The following is a 22,643-nucleotide window of genomic DNA, read 5'->3' as shown; positions in this document are numbered from 1 at the left end:
TTTGTAAGCATGCACAGAAACAAAATCTTTCCCCATCCAAAGCATTGCATGATACTTTCTGTCTTGCAGAGCAACCTTAAAAATGTCAAAACTTGTGCAAATTTAAGCGATGTTCTAGGGAAAGCAATATAGAGCACATGTTTTTAAATACACAAATCAAATACAACCAATACAGGTGCAATTAACAAGACTAACAATACAATATAACTATTGCATGACAAGTCTAAGTTCAACCTCATACCCTCCACTTTGATATTCTATGGTGTGATCATTATTAAATATGTCAATATCCAGGGGGTTAATAACAGGTCAGGGCCAGGGTATTTTACAGTGAATCATTAAACTTCTGACACCTAAAAAGATCATCTACCAGAAGGCAGATAGAATGCTTTCTACTTATCTGGACACTCAAACACTTGACATTGCAAAACATCTTTGACTGGCACATTCATCCTGTAAACATTCTTACACTCCAACACCAGTACATCACGTATGCATACACTGTATACCATTTACAAAAAGGGCTGCAGCAACTCACTCAGAACTTTGTAAGACTCTGTAAGCTTGTAAGCCCCACCACCTGGAGGGAAATGTGCAGTGGATATATGTAAGCACCACCAACACCATATCCCCACCCCCGCCCCCCCAAGTCCCACAATGAATTAGATATGTATTTAATTCTTTCACCTCTGCTGGAACTTTTACAGAACATTCAAACCAACAGCAGATGGTTTGCTCCAGTTCAAGCAGCTGATTGCTTTACTCAAAATGGCATTTAGGGATGCAAAACATGCTGGCCTGGCCAAGAAAACCCATATAAACTGAATGAATAAGAATTGTTCTGATCTCTTACAGCATCAAAAATCCAGTTTTTAATGTATATGATGTGCTTTACATCTGATTTCATTTGACTCTGTTACGGCAAATAATTTTCAAAAAGGTGCTGATCAGAAACATACTGCCAGTGACATTTATAGATTGAAGAGGAATTTGTTTCCAGTCTAGGGTATGGCATATGATGATTTCATTATTAGTTCTTTCCCCATTTAAAATGACAAATAACAATCTCTTCATGATTCAACACTGAGGAATAATTGATAAGATATACAATTTTAAGTCAGGGCATTTGCTAACTATTGTGTATAATTCTTATCATAAGTCAGCTATGACAGGCAATTTGTTAAAAGAAGCCAGGTGTTATGATTCCAGCACTGCCTGCTTTATGCATTGATATTTATCTGTCAACCATTGTTTATCTCAGTTGTTTAAAAGGAAATAGACAAATTAAAATGCAGAGTTTTATTTTCTTGTGGAGTACAGACAATGGATGGGTGGGGGGGGGGGATTATTACAACCCTGAATTGATCAGACTAATGAGTTTCCAAATGTTGATAGAATCACAATCAGCTTTAATATCACTGACATACGAGTGTCCATTGATATCTTTGCAGTCAGTGAAGAGAACCTTTGCATCTAGCTTTTGCACTTTTGGAATTCTCTGCTGTGAACCATGAGCCAGAGCAGAGAACAAACAGGCTGAGATAAAAGCTAAAGTTCTCTATATGCTCACCCACTAGGAATGATTCAGAATAATACTTCTTTTACTTCAGTCAAAATGCAAAATATTGAAATTTTGCAAATATTTATAAAAGTACATTTACAAGCATTGCCAACTCAAATGCTAGCATCAATACTTTGTACTGTAGCACTGTATCATACAAGCACAGTGGATTCCGGTTAAGTGGGACACATTGGGACCAGTATATACACGCACAATTAAGTGGCTGCCCCATTTAGCCAAAGCTTCATGGAAACAGTTAAAGGTATAAAAAAGACAAACTACCATTTAACTGAGTAACAATTTATGTAATTAAATGAGATACAGAATAAAGGACTATAAACTGTGTATCAGCTCCTAACAGTTATCAATGGAGGAATTCATCTAGATAGATAGATATACTTTACTGATCCCGAGGGAAATTTGGTTTCGTTACAGCCGCACCAACCAAGAATAGAGCGTAAATATAGCAATACAAAAAACCCCAACAATCAAACACCAAAATGCAAACTATGCCAGATGGAAATAAGTCCAGGACCAGTCTATTGGCTCAGGGTGTCTGACCCTCCACGGGAGGAGCTGCACGTTCGATGGCCACAGGCAGGAACGACCTCCCGTGCCGCCAAATGTTGTATCACAGTGGAATGTGGCCGAAGTCCAACAGTAAAAAGTTCAATATCCAGTCTGCAAACACGTTTGTCAATCGTAATATACCCAGGATTGCACCATCCGTTGTTAGCTAGAACAGTAAGCACCCAATTCCTTTACGCTTACCGCTCTCAGTGCACTTCCGGTCAGCCAGAACGGTATTACCTACCGAACTCCTCTTCTCCAAAAGACTCTGTTGTCTCGAGCCGGTCCTCTTTCCTCGGCTTTGTGATCCCCCTCTGCATCCTCTGTGTGTTTTCCTCCGGATTTCAGCAGGGGTGTCCACCGCTCTGTTCGCTAAGCCGACCAGTCTTTGCTGGTCCGTGGAATACACAATGCGACCTTGCTTCTGTCCCGTGTGTCCGGATGTAACCATTTCCAGCGCTAAAGAAAACCCAAATAAAACTCTCTCTACCAGCATGTTAGAGAGGGTGCAGCTTCGACATGTTACCGTGAGAAAAAAAATACAAAAAATAACGTCAATTAAAAAGTAAGAAGAAGAAAGTAAGAATAGATCGGAACGGCTGTACCAGGCTGCATGCACGACCGGCGCATGCGCATTAGCATCTGCCATTTTCTTTTGATTGTAATGACTGTAAATGAACAAAATCAGTGCAGACTCCTATTGTAGATAATGGACTGCTTTTAAAAGACTGCATCCTCCAAATCTTCTTTTCATTGTAAAATTCAAGATAATTGTCGATACCTTCATAGTTCCTAACTTGCTGAAGTAGTGAAATCATTTCATTTTTACTCCCGGTTATTTCTGGCATCTTCAAGCCTGATTGCTTGAAACCATGCTGAGCAAAACAGTTCTGAATTGTCTTATTGCTTATTTCTTGTCAACTATCAGTGACGAAAATCACTGCATTTTGAACACAAACATATGCAACGGACGCCATTTAATAACTCAAACAACAGGAATTCTGCAGATGCTGGAAATTCAAGCAACACACATCAAAGTTGCTGGTGAACGCAGCAGGCCAGGCAGCATCTCTAGGAAGAGGTAGAGTCGACATTTCAGGCAGAGACCCTTCGTCAGGACTAACTGAAGGAAGAGTGAGTAAGGGATTTGAAAGTTGGAGGGGGAGGGGGAGATCCAAAATGATAGGAGAAGACAGAAGGGGGAGGGATAGAGCCAAGAGCTGGACAGGTGATAGGCAAAAGGGGATACGAGAGGATCATGGGACAGGAGGTTCGGGAAGAAAGACGGGGGGGACCCAGAGGATGGGCAAGAGGTATATTCAGAGGGACAGAGGGAGAAAAAGGAGAGTGAGAGAAAGAATGTGTGCATAAAAATAAGTAACAGATGGGGTACGAGCCACTGGGAGATCCTGCTTTCTCTGGCGGACAGAGCGTAGATGTTCAGCAAAGCGGTCTCCCAGTCTGCGTCGGGACTCGCCAATATATAAAAGGCCACATCGGGAGCACCGGACGCAGTATATCACCCCAGTCGACTCACAGGTGAAGTGTTGCCTCACCTGGAAGGATTGTTTGGGGCCCTGAATGGTGGTAAGGGAGGAAGTGTAAGGGCATGTGTAGCACTTGTTCCGCTTACACGGATAAGTGCCAGGAGGGAGATCAGTGGGGAGGGATGGGGGGGACGAAAGGACAAGGGAGTTGCGTAGGGAGCGATCCCTGCGGAATGCAGAGAGAGGCGGGGAGGGAAAGATGTGCTTTGTGGTGGGATCCCGTTGGAGGTGGCGGAAGTTACGGAGAATAATATGTTGGACCCGGAGGCTGGTGGGGTGGTAGGTGAGGACCAGGGGAACCCTATTCCTAGTGGGGTAGGGGATTGCTGAACGTCACGAGACACGACGCAGACTGGGAGACCGCTTTGCTGAACATCACATCCCCTTCTCGCAATTCCTCCGTCTCCGCCGCATCTGCTCTCAGGATGAGGCTTTTCATTCTAGGATGAGGGAGATGTCTTCCTTTTTTAAAGAAAGGGGCTTCCCTTCCTCCACTATCAACTCTGCTCTTAAACGCATCTCCCTCATTTCACGTACTTCTGCTCTCACTCCATCCTCCCGCCACCCCACTAGGAATAGGGTTCCCCTGGTCCTCACCTACCGCCCCACCAGCCTCCAGGTCCAACGTATTATTCTCCGTAACTTCCGCCACCTCCAACGGGATCCCACCACTAAGCACATCTTTCCCTCCCCGCCTCTCTCTGCATTCCGCAGGGATGGCTCCCTACGCAACTCCCTTGTCCATTCGTCCCCCCCATCCCTCCCCACTGATCTCCCTCCTGGCACTTATCCGTGTAAGCGGAACAAGTGCTACACATGCCCTTACACTTCCTCCCTTACCACCATTCAGGGCCCCAAACAATCCTTCCAGGTGAGGCAACACTTCACCTGTGAGTCGACTGGGGTGATATACTGCGTCTGGTGCTCCCGATGTGTCCTTTTATATATTGGCGAGACCCGACGCAGACTGGGAGACCGCTTTGCTGAACATCTACGCTCTGTCCGCCAGAGAAAGCAGGATCTCCCAGTGGCCACACATTTTAATTCCACATCCCATTCCCATTCTGACATGTCTATCCACGGCCTCCTCTACTGTAAAGATGAAGCCACACTCAGGTTGGAGGAATAACACCTTATATTCCGTCTGGGTAGCCTCCAACCTGATGGCATGAACATTGACTTCTCTAACTTCCGCTAAGGCCCCACCTCCCCCTCGTACCCCATCTGTTACTTATTTTTATGCACACATTCTTTCTCTCACTCTCCTTTTTCTCCCTCTGTCCCTCTGAATATACCTCTTGCCCATCCTCTGGGTCCCCCCCCCGTCTTTCTTCCCGGACCTCCTGTCCCATGATCCTCTCGTATCCCCTTTTGCCTATCACCTGTCCAGCTCTTGGCTCCATCCCTCCCCCTCCTGTCTTCTCCTATCATTTTGGATCTCCCCCTCCCCCTCCAACTTTCAAATCCCTTACTCACTCTTCCTTCAGTTAGTCCTGATGAAGGGTCTCGGCCTGAAACGTCGACTGCACCTCTTCCTACAGATGCTGCCTGGCCTGCTGCGTTCACCAGCAACTTCGATGTGTGTTGCCATTTAATAACTAATGGCTCTAAGCACAGAGTTGATTGTAACAGCCACACGAGTGCATATGACTGACGCTAGTTAAAAACTATTTAGCAACAGTCTCCTGCTTCAATTAAGCAGTATACTGTCCCAAATAAAAGAAGGGAATCACAACTGCTTTCTCAATTTATTATTTGTTCTTTAAGAGTTGTCCCAAATGGCTGCCCTGATTAACCAATGGCCCAATGAACCGTAATCCACTGCACTTCTTTATTCACGGCTATTAATGACTCTAAACATTATCACAAGCAATGGCAGGACTGTAACTATTATTATTTTAACTCAGTATTACACAGCTGCTGCTATGTCGATGTTCTAGACACAACCCAGAAGGGCAAAACACTTAATTATATTCTCCACTCCTCGGAAGTGCAAAATTGCATTGCAATTTTACACATTAACCACTGCAGTGGCAATAGCAACTTACAAGTATATTTTAAAATATGATCTTTGTTTGTATTTTTAACTGAAGATTTACTGGTTTGAGCTCTGTACATTAGTCATTACTGAAGCTACTTTGCCTGGTCTGGCTCGTTTTCTACATCCAAATTGTCTTGAGCTAGATCTGGGCAATCCAACTTTGTAGATATTCACAAGAAACTAAGATCTATTCTGGATCTATGGAACTGTCAGAAATTTTAGATTATTAAGTTTAGTGACTGATTCCATGTTGAATCTTTATGATATAAACTGGTTTCCTTTTCAACCTTGAAGACAGATTTTCATAAAATATAAATTTTAATAGAATTCACCCCTCAACATCTTAAGTCATTGGCATGGTCCTCATCCCAATAAACTGTCAAGACACATCATTTGGGTTTGCAGTATATGGTGACAACAATAACTTTTATTTACATAACATCTTTAATATGGCAAACCATGTCACAGCATTTCACAGAAGTGATTTCTGAACAGCAACTGACACTCAGCCAGACAGGGAGACCTAAAGTAGGTGATTCAAAGCAAAGGAATAGCTTTAAAGAGGCTTTGAAAAGAAGGAGATGGAGAAGATTTGACAGGGAAGTTCAGAGCTTAGGGCCTACATGCCTGAATCCATGAATGGGAGTAGTTGGAGAACACATTGTTCCTGGAGGGTTCTTGGGCCGAGACACTTTACACAGCCAGACAGAAATGAGACCATGCAGGAATTTCAACACAAGGCTGATTATTTTAAAACTGAGGTGTTGATAATCGGGAGTCAATGTAGGTCAATAAGCACAGGCCCTATGTGCACCATGTCCAAGTCACTTTGTTCAGGAGCACCGTCTGTAGTACTTAGTGAAATATTCAAATCAAAAAATGTCTTTCCGAAGGGATGTTTTTGCAGTATTTAAATAAACTACAATTAAAGTTAGCTGCTACCAACTAAGCAGGGAATTTTTGATCCAAATGAGGTAAAAGAGTATGATACAAAAGAAAGGCCTTTTCATACATATTTCAATAAATTACATTTGAAAGATATTTTAAAAATTTATTTACAATCTGACAGAAATGTCTAAATAGAGCCTACAAACCTAGATATTTGGATTAAGGCTCAGTCTGAAAGATATGAATTAAATTGTTACCCATTAACACAAAGCCTAAAGGCATTAATACCTCTTTGTTGGGGATTGGTCTTATTCAAACCTTACCACTGAAAATGCATGGGTAAATACTCAATATAAAATAGATCTGGTGGTAGTAATGCATACATCACTAATTTCTCTGCAATATTCTTAATTTCATCACCTTTTTTACAGTTGAAACAATTAGATACATTGAAGTAGTTTTCGACTAATCTGCTCTAGTCGTTTTTTGGGATTAGCGTCACTGAGATCAAGCTTTGCATGTCTGCATCAGCATCGACAGTCTCTTTTGCAGATTGCCACAGCTGTCAAGAGCTTCCTGGTGCTTCTCAAGCTTTCCCCATTCCATCCAGCTAGCACAAAAAGTACTGGTATTGATTCAAAGCTTTTGACATGCTAATTTGCTTAGCGACTGCATTAATCACTTTCCCATGCAGGCACGCTTCAAAATGAGACATTTTTTTCAAAGCTGGATGTCTTTTTCAATACGACTGCATTTATTTTCAAACAATATTTTACTGTCAAATTCAATCTTTCAGATAATATGGTTACAAATCTTATTTTTATAATACTGCTCATGAAAGCAAAAGAGATTTTTATATCATTCTTTCATTTTGACTCAATAACCCTTTGAGAAAAGTTCAGAAATAGTGATTGCAAATAACAGCCTAATTACAATTTAATCACATAATGAGGAGCTATTTAATATTAACTATAATCAGGATTTAACTTTTTTTAAGTAAGTCTATGATTGACAAGAAAATCATTAAACATGACATACTAATTTGTTGGTGAAAGTTAGCTGGCACAATACAATAATCACCACAGCAAAAAAAAAACCTGTGTAAATTGTGTAAGTCAAGCTTCAATGCAATGAATATTCTATTTTGGAATTAAATCCAAGTTAAGCAAACATGATGTTGCTATAATTATAAAAATAAATTTGTATCTAAGACAAAAATTTTAAATTTGAATTCAAACTCACTTTAATGCAAAATAAAAGAACTGAATAACTGAATATTTACCCACTTCCAAGATTGTCATTGGTGGAGGGAAAAAAATGAGTTTTCAGTTAACCTCTGACCCTTTGAGCAGAAAGAAACAAAGAGTGGATCTGGAGCCATGTCAGAACACAGTCAAATGGCAAACGGCAGGGGATCAGACTGTCAAAATAACACTTGGCACTTTACGGTGGACAGTACCGAAGATTCTCGGGCTATTCACAGAATAAAAGCATGAAAAAATGGTCTGGAATCTCAGGAGAAAACAAAATTAGAAACTGATTTGTCTCTGAAGCTTTATCACTTACAAACTTTATTCTGCATATCAATATTTACCTAACTACCACAGAGAAACGGTTCACAGCAGGGGTGATCCTGTGTTAGTTCCTGCACCATATATGGTTGATATGTCTGATCTTCTATTGCTCATAAATTTAAGTAACTGCTCACAAGAAATCTTTATAATCCCCCAAAGGTTTTACTGTTAGTGATGCAATTAACTTGGAATCAGTAAAAGAAATAGGATTGTCTACATCAGTAAGTAACAATACTTGCTTTGGATAAGAGATGATTAGCACAACAAAACTATGATTAATTTGTTGAGTTATCAGGTGTTCCATGTCTCATTTTGGTCCAGAACTTATAATTCTTAACAAAACCAACATAACAGAGATCAAAGCATGTGATTAGTTCTTCACAAATGAAAACTTCAAGGTTTATAATCAAGAATCATCATCTAATGAGCACATATGAAGCTCTGTGTACCAGTCACATAGAGAGAGCCAAACATGTTGTACAAGGGGACTATGTAGAGCAGTTGTAGTATGTAACACTGGCGAAAGAGTGAATGAATATGTGCAGGGTCTCTGAAACAATGAGATCAAGTTAACTTGCCGCAATCACTAACCCACCCCACTCCACCAAACAGAAATGGCACATGGGAAGAGTTAAGATGCTCAAAGTCTTTTGTGAAGCCATAATAAAGGCCACATACAGCAATTGATGCAGCCCTCTTCAGTTACCTTGGAGTAGCCATGAGATAATGATGACTACCGTGCCTCAAGATGGAGAAAATCCAAGTTTTGCAATTTGAGGAAAAGCGCTCAAGTACTGAGAGGCGGGAGTCATAGAGGACCCTGGGCAATGGCTTTTCCCTTATCAACATTACGGAGAACCCTAGGGAGTTAGAGCAAAGAGATTTGTCTCTTCTATGAAAATGCCGCTGTTGCGACATCTTCAAGTTTCCCCAGAATGTCCTTCTCTTCCAAGAACTGAGAGATGAGTTTCTGAATTTATTCCTCTTTGCCAGGTTTTAGAACTTCATCAGGAATATTGTCTGCGCCCTGGGCCTTGTTGTTTTCCAATTTAATTGGCCGTTTCAATTTCGCGTCAGGTTGGAATTGTGGTGAAGCTAAACCAATTAGATTGCTGTGAACTGGAGATAAGGACATTCATATCAGGGACAGACTCAGAGATGAAGTTTAGTTGAAAGTGCACTGGGTGCTGGTTGACTCATTGTCCGTGATAACCTCTCTTCAATTAGGGTGGGTCTTGGATGTGTGGGTCCTAGATTCCCAAGAAAGCACTGGCCAATTAGAGCATGTCTAGTTTATGTCACAGTCTGAACCCTGTTAAATATGGAGAGACTGTGGCATATTCTTCTCAAATTGGGCTCTCTGCAGAAATTCATTATGTTACTGAGCTCTGAAACTCAAATGATGTGTGTGTGACTGTACATTCAGAGAAGGAGCTCTAAACTATCACCATCTCATTTATTAAAACATAAAGCCTCCTTCTATGCAATCCCACTCTTCAACAATAAAGATTCACAAGAGATATGAGAAACTGAGCCAGTCTTTATATGCAGGAGTGACCCAATGAGGTCATACATTGATTACAAAATTCCCTATTGCCTTCAGTGCTATCTGAGGAAAATTGTATTTGAAGGTCAAGATCTCAAGCTTGGTACAAAGCTTTCTGTCCAGTAGACATCATGGTTACCCTGCCAACCTGTAATCTTCGGAGACACAGGCTACCTTCAGCAGCACCTCAAAGCACAGTTACCAATGCTCACCCTGTCCTCCAAATCCACCAGCAGGCTAACAGCATCAATGCTAGCATCCACTCTCCTGGGCTAGGCTCCCCAACACCGACACCTTAATGCACTCAATTGGCTTCAAAGGGCACACTACATTGTTTTTACGCGAGGCATCAGAGCCCCAAGCTTTATTCCAAGCTCTGAGAGATGACCAGTTAGACACAGGAAACAACTCAAGGATATTTTCAAAGCCTTCTCAGGAAATTCTAAAATCTCCAAAAAATCATGAGATTGCACAGTCCTTAATCACTGAAAATAGAAAAGAGGCATTCAGAATAACAATGAGGAGCTCAGGTCCATGCATAAGAGCAATGAAACCCAACATTGATGCAGAAAGGATGTATTATCTCCAAGCTATGCAGCCGACCACCCTGTTAACCATCATCTGCCCTAACAGTGGCTGCGGATCACATTGACCTCATCAGCTTTGTCACACCCACAGAACTGGAAGCAAGGCACCAACAACCCCAAAACACTGCTTAACATAAAGTCCCTGCTAATTTACATTTCTGAGGCATCTTATATAACCATATAACCATCTAACAATTACAGCACAGAAACAGGCCATTTTGGCCCTTCTAGTCTGTGCCGAACTCATACTCTCACCTAGTCCTGCTATCTTCCACTGATACTTGATCATATTTTAGTTTCTCATGAGCCACCCACTGCAGGCAAACAGGCATCTCCTGTCCACTCTGTAATTCAGGGGTTCTACAAATAAATGGAACTCATTGCCATTTCAGGTCAATAAGCAGGAACCCACTCCATCTGCCGGTCTGTTAGCAATACGTAGCTCCAGCGTGCACTGGCTGCTAGACTGCAAATGGCTACAAATTACAGGAGTACAAAATAGTTGTCAAAGAATGGCCTATATGTTGCTGTTAGCAACAAATGGATTATCACTGACACCAATGAAAGCTGCCAAAAAGATTACAAGAGCTTGATCCAAATGACTTAAATAATTTTCTTCAGCTACAATGCAGGAAAGAAATAAAGTGATTTTGATGTAAAATTTTAATTATTTGACAAAGTGCTAAAGATTGAAAAACACACCTATTAAATATTTAAGCTGAAATATCTGAAACTTCTTGAAAAGTATTTAAAATATTATAGATTTTTGAAAAAAATTTTAGAATATTTATAATTGAGGATTACATGGGACTATTTAGTTTGGGGTCAGATAATTTGATGAATAGTATTTAGGCTCAGTTCACCACTGACAATTCATTCGGACCTCACGCAATGAAGCTAAACATTTTTAGGTAATTTTACACTGAGGCAAGTTTGTAAATAGTTTGTTTTTGCCAATGATTACTCTGGAAAAATCTACAAGAAGTAGAGCCTTGGGAGAAAAACTGAATCATTGGCCATAATTGCAAAAATTACTCCATTAGGCACGTGGTTGCTGGCAATTTTACTGTGTAATGACAGTGAAATCTGGCAGTTTTGCCATCATTTGTAGTGTACAACCTGAGCCACTGCAATTAACCTTATTGGCTTTGGCATATTAAAACAGCTGATTGATTGCTCATTTTCTGAATTAGTACACAATTGAAGGGCTTTCCAACAACTCTGCCTGGAAAAGAGGGAGTAAAGGTGGCTGTTCTTCTTGCTACATTGAACTGGGTGCAAAAAGTCTAGGAACGGCATGAGTAGCAGTTAAACAGCAAATTGCAGACCCCACTATAAGTTGCTGGTGTGAAAGGCATTACCCAACCAAAAGGATCTATAGAGACCCTTCTCAAACTTTCTGAAGAACAGTGCCAGAAGGCCTGTCTATAAGTCTCCTACAAGACCTGCTACTTTGAAGACCACAATGCCTTGTAGTCACAACCATTATTATTATTATCAGCTCCCTATTTTCCACCTCCAGCTACAAGAAGCAGAAAAAAAAACGTGCAGATCAGTAACAAATTGGGCACTGAATGAAATTAACCTATACTTATCAGGTTGGATATGCACTGTAAATACTATTCCTGGATTCCCAACCTAATAGAAAGACTCATTACATGGCTATGATATGACCATCTAACCAACCTGCCCCACCTCAAAATCAAAATCACCAAGTCGTTGCAATGCTTTTGCAAAACAAGCTTTCAGAATTCCAGATGAACGCTTCAGGAAAATAACACTCTACATCCAGCATGCATGCTGCAAACACCATTGTTGCATTGCGGTAACGTCAACAGCTACATTTGCATAAACAGTGATTAGTGCAAATGAGCGGCTGATGGTTGCTGCCGGCTGAACCTCTGTTTCTATGCTATGACATTAATATGTCTACCCTCAGACAAAATTTGGACATTGTCCATCTTTTGAGAAACCCCTGGGCCCAATTTGCTAGGAAACCTCCTTTCCTTTGTGAATATGTAATGGGACATACTATTTTGCATAATTTAGTGTAGAAAATTTGAAAACAAGGAAGCTCATCTAAGCAGAGATAAGAAGTCTGGCCATTTGACAATGCTCATTCATCATAACAGATGAATGGCGGAGGTTGGATTTTCAGTGTAATGATGACATTGGGAGATCATGTTGATCTTTCAGCATTGATTGACAGTAAAGCACAGATGCTGTACATGTGAGTACCACATACTGAGTTCAGGGATTTCTTTTCAAATTCAGACATTCACAACTGTCGCCCATCACAGCACAGGTGTAGTTATAAGATTTATGTGAATTTTTATTTTCATTTTATTTTTATATGCTTTTTATTTAAAGATACACCATGAAACAGGCTCTCTGGCTCAACCAACAGTGCTGCCCAGCAAGCTACCCATTTAACCCCAGTTGAATAGAGGACAACTTACCAAGATCAATTAACCTCAGAGGAGCAGAGCAAAGTCAAGATAGTGCTAAATGGTGAGTACTTTGCTTGCATTTTTGGAAACAGTTCTATTTCTATCTTTGATATCTCTTTTTTCCCTTTTCAAGGTTCTTTTGGAGACCCTGACCTGGAGTTACACTCTGGACTTTGGTTCTTCATTGGAATGGGACCTGTTCTCAAGGCCTCACGACCGGCCCTTTTTGATATCCCAAAGAAGCAGCCTGGAAGGCGAGTGCACCTTCAGGGTACCGGATTCTCATGGCCCTGGAGACGTGCTGATTCTAGGGCGGTGTCCCTGACTGAAGCATCGCGGGAAAACACGGAATATCGGGAGCAGCGGGTTAGCAGCCGGGGTTGTGTGTCCAGCGAGCTGCGCCTGTCTGAGGTCAACTCCCTGGTGCAGAGCTCAGAAAAAGTGATGTCACATACTCATAACATCATATATCAGCCAGTTCTTAGTCATGTTACCCCTCTCGCTGTGAAACAGGGACACCTCTTTTCCCTTTATTAGGGAGAGAGAGTATGTCGAATTACCGGGTGGGTGAATGAGTAGTTCTTGGGGTACTGCAAGTCTAACTTTTCATTGATGCTCTGCTGCACGCTTGAGTGCTCGGTGGAGGGGGCTGATGCTTTTGCTGGTGGGGGTGTGGGGCGGGTGGCCATTGCCTTGCTGCTGCTTGAACGTGGGAGGGGGAGCTGGGGGGGGTGGCTTAGGGGTTCTAATGTTTAACTGTCATTCATTCTTTGGGGCACTCCTCTGTTTTCATGGATGTTTTCAAAGAAAAAGAATTTCAGTATGTATATTGTGTACATTTTCTCTGACATTAAATGTACCCATAATTTCCTGGCGTAATTTACATATTACTATTTAACTATTTATGGTTTTATTACTATTTATTATTTATGGTGCAACTGTAACAAAAACCAATTTCCCCTGGGATCAATAAAGTATGACTATGACTATGCCTATGAAACCTACTAACCTGTAACCTATTAACCTACTAAACCGGAGTACCTGAGGGAAACCCACATGATCACGTGCAGAATGTACAAATCCCTAACAGGTGCCTGAACTCTGACCCGCACCCCCAACTGCAATATTGTGCTAACCACTGCGCCACTGTTGCACCCTAAATTTGACATCCTGCCTTTACATTAGTGAATAGACACCTCATTGAGCAATATTTTGAAACACAAAAGTACATTAATAATATAATTAGGATCTGATTTTTTTCTTAATAAGCATCTCTATATCATGAAATAAAGTGTAATTATATTCTGTCTGCTCTTCTCTTAAATTTAAATTACAAACAGAAATGCATTATTTCTAACTAAAGTGTCATGAAACAAGTCTTAAAGAGCTAGAACTATGTGGGTATAGTTACTAGATGGGAGTTGCCATCATACTATAATGAGATGTACAAATGCATTTAAAGAGTTCCCATGTTTATGAAACTGTATTTAAGCAGCTCTACTTCTATATTAGCAAGTATAGTTGATAAGTAGCTGAGTCAAAGAACATTACAACTTTAATAAAGGAGGCACAAGAGATACTGAAGATGCTGGAACTCTGGATCAATATACAGAAAATGCCACTAAAGGCTTATTTTGAGAGTTGCAGGTAATTTTCATTATCACATCGAACATTCTGCACAAACAAGGGTTTGTAAATAAAGATACAGAATTTCTTAACATTCATCCACAAAAGTCAGTGCCTTTTTAAGCTCACTATAATAGGAAAGTGAAGATTGCAAGCACCAGCTTCCTGTGCTGGTGATGGATGTAAAACCTGCTTATTATTCAATTCTTATGTGACAAAAGCTGCATGCAGTAGTAGATTAGTCCTATCGCTCACAATGACATTCTCGTCCTCTACAAAACAGGCAGCAAATGCCCTTCCAAAACAGTTTTTCTCTCAAAAAGATAATGTTTGGTTCCCTCTCAAAAAATTGAAATAATTTACCAGATTTTGCTTAATAAAATCCATTCAAGGCAGCACCATAATTAAGAGATTGCCTTCAACATGAAGATTATCATAATGAGGCAATATTTAAAGAGGGATCAATCAGAAGTTTCTACATTAGCAATAAATCAAACAAAGTATTTCTTCACAAACTATGTTAAAACTAATTACAATGATGTCCAGAGAATTCTTGCATTACAGCCAAGTTATAAGAGCATGCTGAAAATAACCAATTTGATTAGTTTTCACTATTACATAGTTAGTGATATATTGATATCACGAATCAATTCTATTTGTTACCTTACAAGGAAGTCCGTCAGACATCATTGGCCCTTTCAAATGAACTTGCAGGTGGTACAGACAATACCAATCTGTCACTTTGAAACCTCAGATCCATCCCTACCAATCTGTCAATTCTTTCAAGTATTAACACATTCTGCTGAAGGTGACAACTGGAAGAGGAAATGTAAGTCTGTCCCTAGCAGTCCCAGGCCCCAGCAGATGACCAGCATTGGTGACTCCAATAACAATAAGCACCCACCACTGATTGCCAGGTCTTTGTCACGCCATGAGATCTTAATCAATCTAACTCTGACCCCCAGTGACAGGCGGAAGATGGATGAGGAAGTAAATGACCCTTGACCCCTGCTCTATAATTGTGCCGTCAGGGTTCTCCCATGCAAAACAATAGGGCAGTTCCTATTCACAAAATTTCAAACACATTCAACGTTACTTGAATCAAATGGCATGGTGGGGGCAGAAAATCTTGGCTCCCTGCAGTAAAACCTTCTCAGTCCTCGCTCAGCAAAGGCTAGATATTGTATTTCAAAAGGTAATACTACTGATTTGTCCAACTAAATTCAGCTGGAATATGATTAAAAATTATTATAATTTGAACGCTGTCATAACATACAGAACAATACCACCCATTAAAACACTTCCCAGTTTTTTATTTTTACTTTGTAAGAACCGGAGTGCTTGGCCTCAAAATGGGGAATAATTTAGTAAAAATACAGTCTTGATAAAAGTTAATGTGTTCAAAAAAACAGCACCATAGACTAATTCTGGTGACGTTGTAGCCTTCGCTCTGTGTACTGGACTTGGTCGCTGAGCAATGTCTTTTGGTTAGATTCAGGCTTTTGTTAAGGAGCCGTCCCATCATTTGTACTGTTTATCAGTGTAACTTATCAAAAGGCTCTTATTGAACAAAGCAATGTAATTAGCTGCACCAAATATGGGGCACAAAGCTCAAAACAAGAAAACTCTGTTATTCTCCCATTAATCAAGATAACCCAAGGAGGCTGCATTTTGAGCTCTTTGAATAACCTTGGTATGACTAAACCAAACAGATCACTTAAAGGTTATAGATATATAAATGATGGCTTACGTTTTCCTTCCATCATACTGAAAATTTGGAGGCATTAGCATAATACTGCCTTTTAAGTAGAAATACTGGAATGCAAGAACTAACTAAGAGAATCCAATACTTCTGGTTAAGACTGTAATTTAATTCAGTTTATTTTTTTAAGTTACATATTCTTTCTATCTTTTTCCTATTGTGTAGTTTTGCTTTACGCCTAAACGAATTATGTTCTGGCTAAGCACCTTCTGAAGTTCACATTAAAATAATAATGATTCTTAAATACATCTTCAACAAAAAAATTACATTTCATTCCATTTTTATTGATTTCAGTTTACATTCTGCATGTTTTATATAATAAAGGTTATGTTCAGCTGAATGAAATGTAACATATTTTCAATTTAAAGCCTCCATTAAAACTAAATCAGTACCATGTCCATTTTATTGTTTCCAATTGGAAGTCACTCCAGTTTTACGCTTTCATGTAGATGCATGAACTAAAATGAACACTCAATGAAACGTTTGCAGCTATAGCTCTTTCTCAATCTACCAGTACTTAGTCTTTTAGTAAACACATATGTTGAATAAAAATAGGTTCTAGTCTGTTAGGAATCTGGCAATTTGTAAATTACTTGTAAAGCTCTATTGCTTAGTCTGAGTTTGAAACCTGCTTTAACTTAAATTGTTCATTTTGCAATAATATCAAGATACTAAAACCTCTCTGTTAGATCTATCATTACCAATACAACATTGGAGAAATTATCAGTGTATCACTGTCACCAATGAGGGGCTATTTACAATTATGAAAGGTCTCCTTCTTCTTCTCCTCATTTTAACCCAGCAAAGATTCCTAATGGTGAACACAATGCAAAATCCCAAACAATTCATGGCTCACATTTGAGCAGTAGGTAGACAAGAAGGTTTGCATGGTCTGCCTCTTGTCATAATCATTGGTCTCTTTTATTTGCTGCAGTTGCCTTTCACTGTGGTGGTTCTTCTTCAGCTGGCTTAGGTATGATTAAGGGAAATTTAGTGATTCATTTCTACAGAAAGCTGCCAGTCATATCACATTGTCAGAATCATCATGTTGCTCCTGTCATAAATCTACCATAGAACCACAGCAGAAACAGCCATTAAATAATCCATATAGTCTCTTTGTCTGCTGATCTTATTATCACATTCGCCAAGGAACCATAGATCCAATGTAGATGACAGGAATGGGATGCGAGCCTTGCAGCGACATCATTAGCACCGAGACAGGTACTTACTCCCAAATGCTAAATACGAAGTACTGTATTGACTGGTGTACTATTTTAAATTATCGTAAACCAACTGATACACGTTTGAGCCATTTTTTTATGAGATAATTGAATACAAATGTTATAATTATTAACTTTTGACAGAAGTAGACTGATATTATTAGTTACTTTCAAATAACTCAATTGATGTGTGTATACTTGCTATGGAGCAAAGAGACATCACATTAAACAGACAGAGTTGCTAATCACTCAGTTGTGGCCTTTAATCTCCCAATAGACAAGTTAATTATCTCGCTTTACACCATACTAAGCAAACACTAATTAAATAGCTTATGTATAAAATCTAAAAGGAATTACATCAAAAATCCAATATTTTATCCTACCTTGGCATTCCCCAGACTGTTCTTCATAGCCAGTGTTGCACAGACAGTTGCCTATTGGCACCAACCATTCTCCATCCGCACCGCAATACATTTTTGGCTCATCTTTCTCCTCCGAGTTGTTCACACAGGAACCACGCACTTCCACAAGAGATGAGGTGTCAGCACCTGTAATGGTGTCAGGGAACTGTGCCAAGTTGTGTACTGTCAGGGGGCATTTTTTGTAGAAAACACGGACGGATACCAAGGCAATGCAGGCACCTACATCTTGAAATGCCAAGTAGAAGCCTTTCTTAGTCAGAGGGCCTACGTCCCGAACTTCTGTGTTCAGTTTCATTACCCGGTCACCTATGTCCACTTGTGTAAAACTCTCATCAGCTGCAATGGTGTCAATCTTTACGTACCGGTTTTCTGAAATATACCACTCTTTATCATTATTTGATTCAAAGTAGAACAGATTAAAGGTTTCTTTGCATGTTCCCATGACACCTGGCAGACTGTTGCAGTCTCTAAGGGTAAATTTAATTTCTATATAAACTCTCTGGGCTCCCTCACGAGGGATCCAGTCAGTTCGCAGCCAGTTATTCTGATTTGGTTCCATCACGTTGCAAACTTGGTAGGTTCGGATTGGAGTATTCTTCTCATCCATGATACTCACTTCCTCCCACTGTTAAGATAAACACATACACAAAACACACATATTTTAGTCTTTCAGTACACATTTCTGTGAAATGCTATTTAACATTAGAACTTTTGTTTTGCAGAAAGTCTGGACAGATACCAAGGCAATGCAGCCATCTGCATTTTGAATTTTTTTCCCAAGACATGAATACAAAAGTGCATTTACCTATCTCTCCCAAGGCTTGTCTAATTCTGCATTGCATGTATGCAAGTTAAAATACATTCTAACTGGATATAGTTAAATAAACTAATTAAGCTGACAAAGATTTTAATTTGCATAATACCTTTAGTGAAATGGATATTCATTTTAATGGTCACTTGATTCCTACATCATGAAGGAGCACAAATGCTAAATAACAATTAAGATTATGGGAAATAATTGATCTCAAACAGATTTAGACGCTTGTTGAAAATGTTGAGAGAACTACTAATGCAGACGGATTACAAAGAAAGTTTCTGAGAGTCAAAAGTTAAGGTGTTGCCGAATGTGCAAGAAAACAGGAGGATCTGATCTTGCATCATAATCTTTATGGAGAATGCAGAGGTAGGATGGGACTAAGCAAGGGCTGGACAGGTCATAGAATTTGGGAAAGCATGAAGTGGTTACATAAATGTACAGATGCAAACAAATGTTGGGATTTAAGTAGGATGGAGCAAATCCAGTTTCAGATAATGTAATAATCTGTGATTTGTTTCCAGCCCAATCAAAGAGGATCTTTAATTATGAATGTGTTAAACAGATTTGCCTTTAAAAGGAATACTTTAAAAGGTAGTGTAATTCTAAGTATAACAGAAATACTCAACACTATGCATATATTCACACTGAAATCACTCTGTAGATATTTATTTTAACAGTGACAGTGCATAAGAGACAAGGAAGGCGCTCGCTGGATGGTGTTTAACTGTAAAACCTTTTATTCCACGTGAGTCAATTTGACTGTTTACGTTTGATTTTAAAAAAAGCAAAGCCTACAAGCAGCACCTGCCGTCTTCCGAGATCGCCAGACGTGAATACTCATGTCAGGCCCATACTGTCTCGATGATTACCTAGACTTGATTGCGAATTAATAAAGGTTCAATGACCTTCATGACGCTCTGATCTCCCAGGAGATTTAATTCCAGTGGTTAATTCATCAGAACAATGTGTTAAAACAGGTTAGTGACAGAAAAAGATAAACTCTTGTTGATGGTGGTTTAAGGGAAGCTCATAAGCAGGTTAGCGTCGCTACTCTTTCACAGCTGCTTCGAATGAATCCGTTAAATTCAAGTCATGGACGCGCACCGCACCTTAAACTGTACATTCCCCACCCTACGAACGGTACGATTTTAATTCCAAGATGATTTTTCGCTCACTGATAATCCTGCACCCCCTCCCCCCCCCCCCGCACACACAATATTCCTTTTTGCAAAACTGAATATCTTTGTTGGAGTTAGTTGTAATTAAAGAAAATACTTCCGTGTATAGCATTTTGTAATGAAACATTAACCACCAGTAATTCAAATGTTTCAACAGGACTTTGGGCGACGGGGGCAATTTAACGTTTCACAGAGGTTTATAAATTGAGCTCAAGTGCATGATATGAAACTATCTTTCAATGAAATAGAACCAGTTTTATCCTTAAACTCAGTACTATAAATAAAATTAGGGCTTTCCTCGTTTCCAGTTGTGGCCTTACCCTTCAATCAAACCTAAACATCCTCCGCCTAGTTCCTTCAAGCCTGCGAGCCATCATCTGCAGACCATCCCCGGAATCAGTGACCTTCCTCGGGGTCAGATTTGAGGACTCGTTGTACTGGAGGTGCTGAATTTATTCCCCAATGGTTAATGAAAGGGATAGAAGGGAGTAAGGTGGTGGCACATGCTGGCATCCGCTATCTCTGAGAGTTAACTGTTAATCAATATGAACTGAGGAAAATGACCCGGGAGTCATCGGCGTGTAAAGACATACCCTGTACTGCAAAAGAGCTAAGTATCTCAGGGTCAGCTCAATGCAATCAACCAGCCATTAACAAAATTCCTCACATTCACTTATTTAAATTGTTATATATAATTTGTAAATTAATAACTTGATAATGCAGCCCCGCTATAAGTACGAAGGTGTTACTTCAATTTACTTTTATTGACTGATTCGTTGTATTTTTCTTCGAAAAAAGTCAAATGCAAATTGTTGTTTAATGTCTTCGTTTTAAAAAAGCACGTTAGCAGGGAAATTGGAAATATAATGTATTGTTGTTTCCAGGCGCCACGATCAGGCCAGTGACTGTACAGAGCGAGTCTTGTTTAACTTCTAATTGCTGGTGAACGGTGCTGGTCCAAAACCTTGTCACTGCAGGAAACCTCAGACGCGAGTTTCCTTGTGTTTTGACATTTTCAACTTATCTGGAAATGGAGACTGCGTGCACACTCGTACTCATCCCACCGAAATACCCAGCTCCAATTCCACCTCCTACAGCAGATCAGCTTTCCCGCTAATCCTAGGTAAGCAGCCCCTCTGTCGATGTCTGATCTTCCTTCCCAGCCCGGCCGCGTCCACAGGGATCGCCCAGTTTCTGTCAGGGAACAGAATCCCTTCCCACTCAGCCTGTCCCTGAGGTTTGGAACGCCTTTTGTAATTTGTAATCCAACTCAATCCGCTGCTAAACTGTAGAAATAACAACTCTGAATTCTGTGAGAAAATGTTCATTATTTTGGGACAATTTCGACAATCTAGACACTGCATCGTAATACTAGAGTTTCGGAACAATAGTTCCTTCATTAGTTTCCCTACAGTTAATGTAGATTTCTGAATCAAGTGACCAGCAAAAATGATCTTATCCGTTCTCTATTTAATTATCTCCCCTGTACTCCTGCCCCTTTTGGTGTCCAATTCTTCAGCCTGCAGCTTTCCGAAGGGAGTATATGGTTACCCCGCACAAAGAATAATTCACTTCACGCGAGCCCCGCGGAAACCTGACCTCCCCGGCGCAATCTGCTGAAAATGCCCCCATTAGCTCGCAATCGAATACTTCCCAACGCGATTCCAAATTCTCATACTCACTCCGGCTTCAGATGGGAAAGCTTCCCAGCCCAGCTCGCCTTGAACAGATCGGGAATCCAACAAGATAACTGTGAAGAGTTAAAGCAGCCAATTACCAGGGTGGAAAAGAACAGCGGCGTAAAATGCCGCACTCTGCAGTTTTCAAACTTTCTTTGCTTAATGGCTATTAAACTTCTTCAGAAATTGAGCAACAGAAGAATGTGCTATGGCGTACTGAATTCAGTTTTATCGCTAATTGTTAATATCGTATCTGGTATTGAAACCAGAATTTGCAAACTCTGATGAATTTGGCAAGGCATATTACGTTTGAATTGGAATTTAGAATAATTGGTTCGCTCGTCCTATATCAGAGAGTTACTCAAAAGTGAAGTTCAGTGTGTGGGGATTACCCACAAAATATGTAGTGATTAAAATGTTTTCGTGTAAAATATACACTAAACAATAAAACAGCAACCCAAGCTTATTGGTTTATTTTAGTGGCAGTGAGAGAGTTGTTCAGATTGGAGATGAAGCGGTTTTAGAGCTGTCTGCAATGCTCCCCTCGAACGCTCGCTCAGGTAACTATACGCGAAGCAGCTGCCGCCGCATTCACTGGCGTTGGACACTGGAAGGGTGAGAAGATATTAAAGAGAATACATCTCCCCGGCAAATGTTTTCTGCCAAAAATCACGTCCTATTGCCCGATCCGCGTGCAATAACTCAAAATGATATAGGCATTTCTGGGGGAAGAGGGTCAACCGTGCAAAACCAGTAAGTTTAACTGTTCTCCGCGATGGCTATCAGTGAGCGTGAGTGAGCCCGAAATACTTTCAGTTTAGGATTTGTTGAAAACTGCCCACTAACTTCTGATGGGTGGCATCTCCTTCCGATTTCCAGGAGAGATAAGGAGCTGGACGCCAGGCAACCCCCGCCCCCACCCTCTGCAGTGAAGGCGTGTTCCGAATTGCACACCAGAAGCATCTGGATGAATCTACCGTGGATTACACTGCGGCAGGACAATGAGGACTCAATCGCAGGCTCAGAAAGGAGAAACGACGTGGTTTGAATGTTAAAACACGTCGGCAATAGTCTGGACAGTTTCGGCCGTACAATCAATTCCCATCGTTGAAACATGTATTCACGAAGTTAGCTCAGTTTTGCACCGGATTTCAAAAAGTACGCGAAAATCACCA

At 40.3% G+C, this 22,643-nt stretch overlaps 1 protein-coding gene across 1 annotated transcript in view; it reads right to left on the bottom strand.

Annotated features, from left to right (window-relative positions):
• The window catches only part of LOC134345360 (ephrin type-A receptor 4), a 133,836-nt gene that overhangs the window by 110,329 nt on the left and 864 nt on the right, over positions 1-22,643 (bottom strand). The window contains exons 2-3 of the mRNA XM_063045889.1: positions 21,472-21,539; positions 17,756-18,419 (exon numbers count right to left, since the gene is read on the bottom strand). Of these exons, the coding sequence (XP_062901959.1) occupies positions 17,756-18,419; positions 21,472-21,539 (732 nt within the window). The remainder of the gene's footprint in view (positions 1-17,755; positions 18,420-21,471; positions 21,540-22,643) is intronic.

This window comes from Mobula hypostoma, chromosome 4 (assembly GCF_963921235.1).
Source record: "Mobula hypostoma chromosome 4, sMobHyp1.1, whole genome shotgun sequence".
NCBI lineage: Eukaryota > Metazoa > Chordata > Chondrichthyes > Myliobatiformes > Myliobatidae > Mobula > Mobula hypostoma.
The sequence above is the reverse complement of the archived record's forward strand: the minus strand, read 5'-3'. Positions and strand labels throughout refer to the sequence as shown.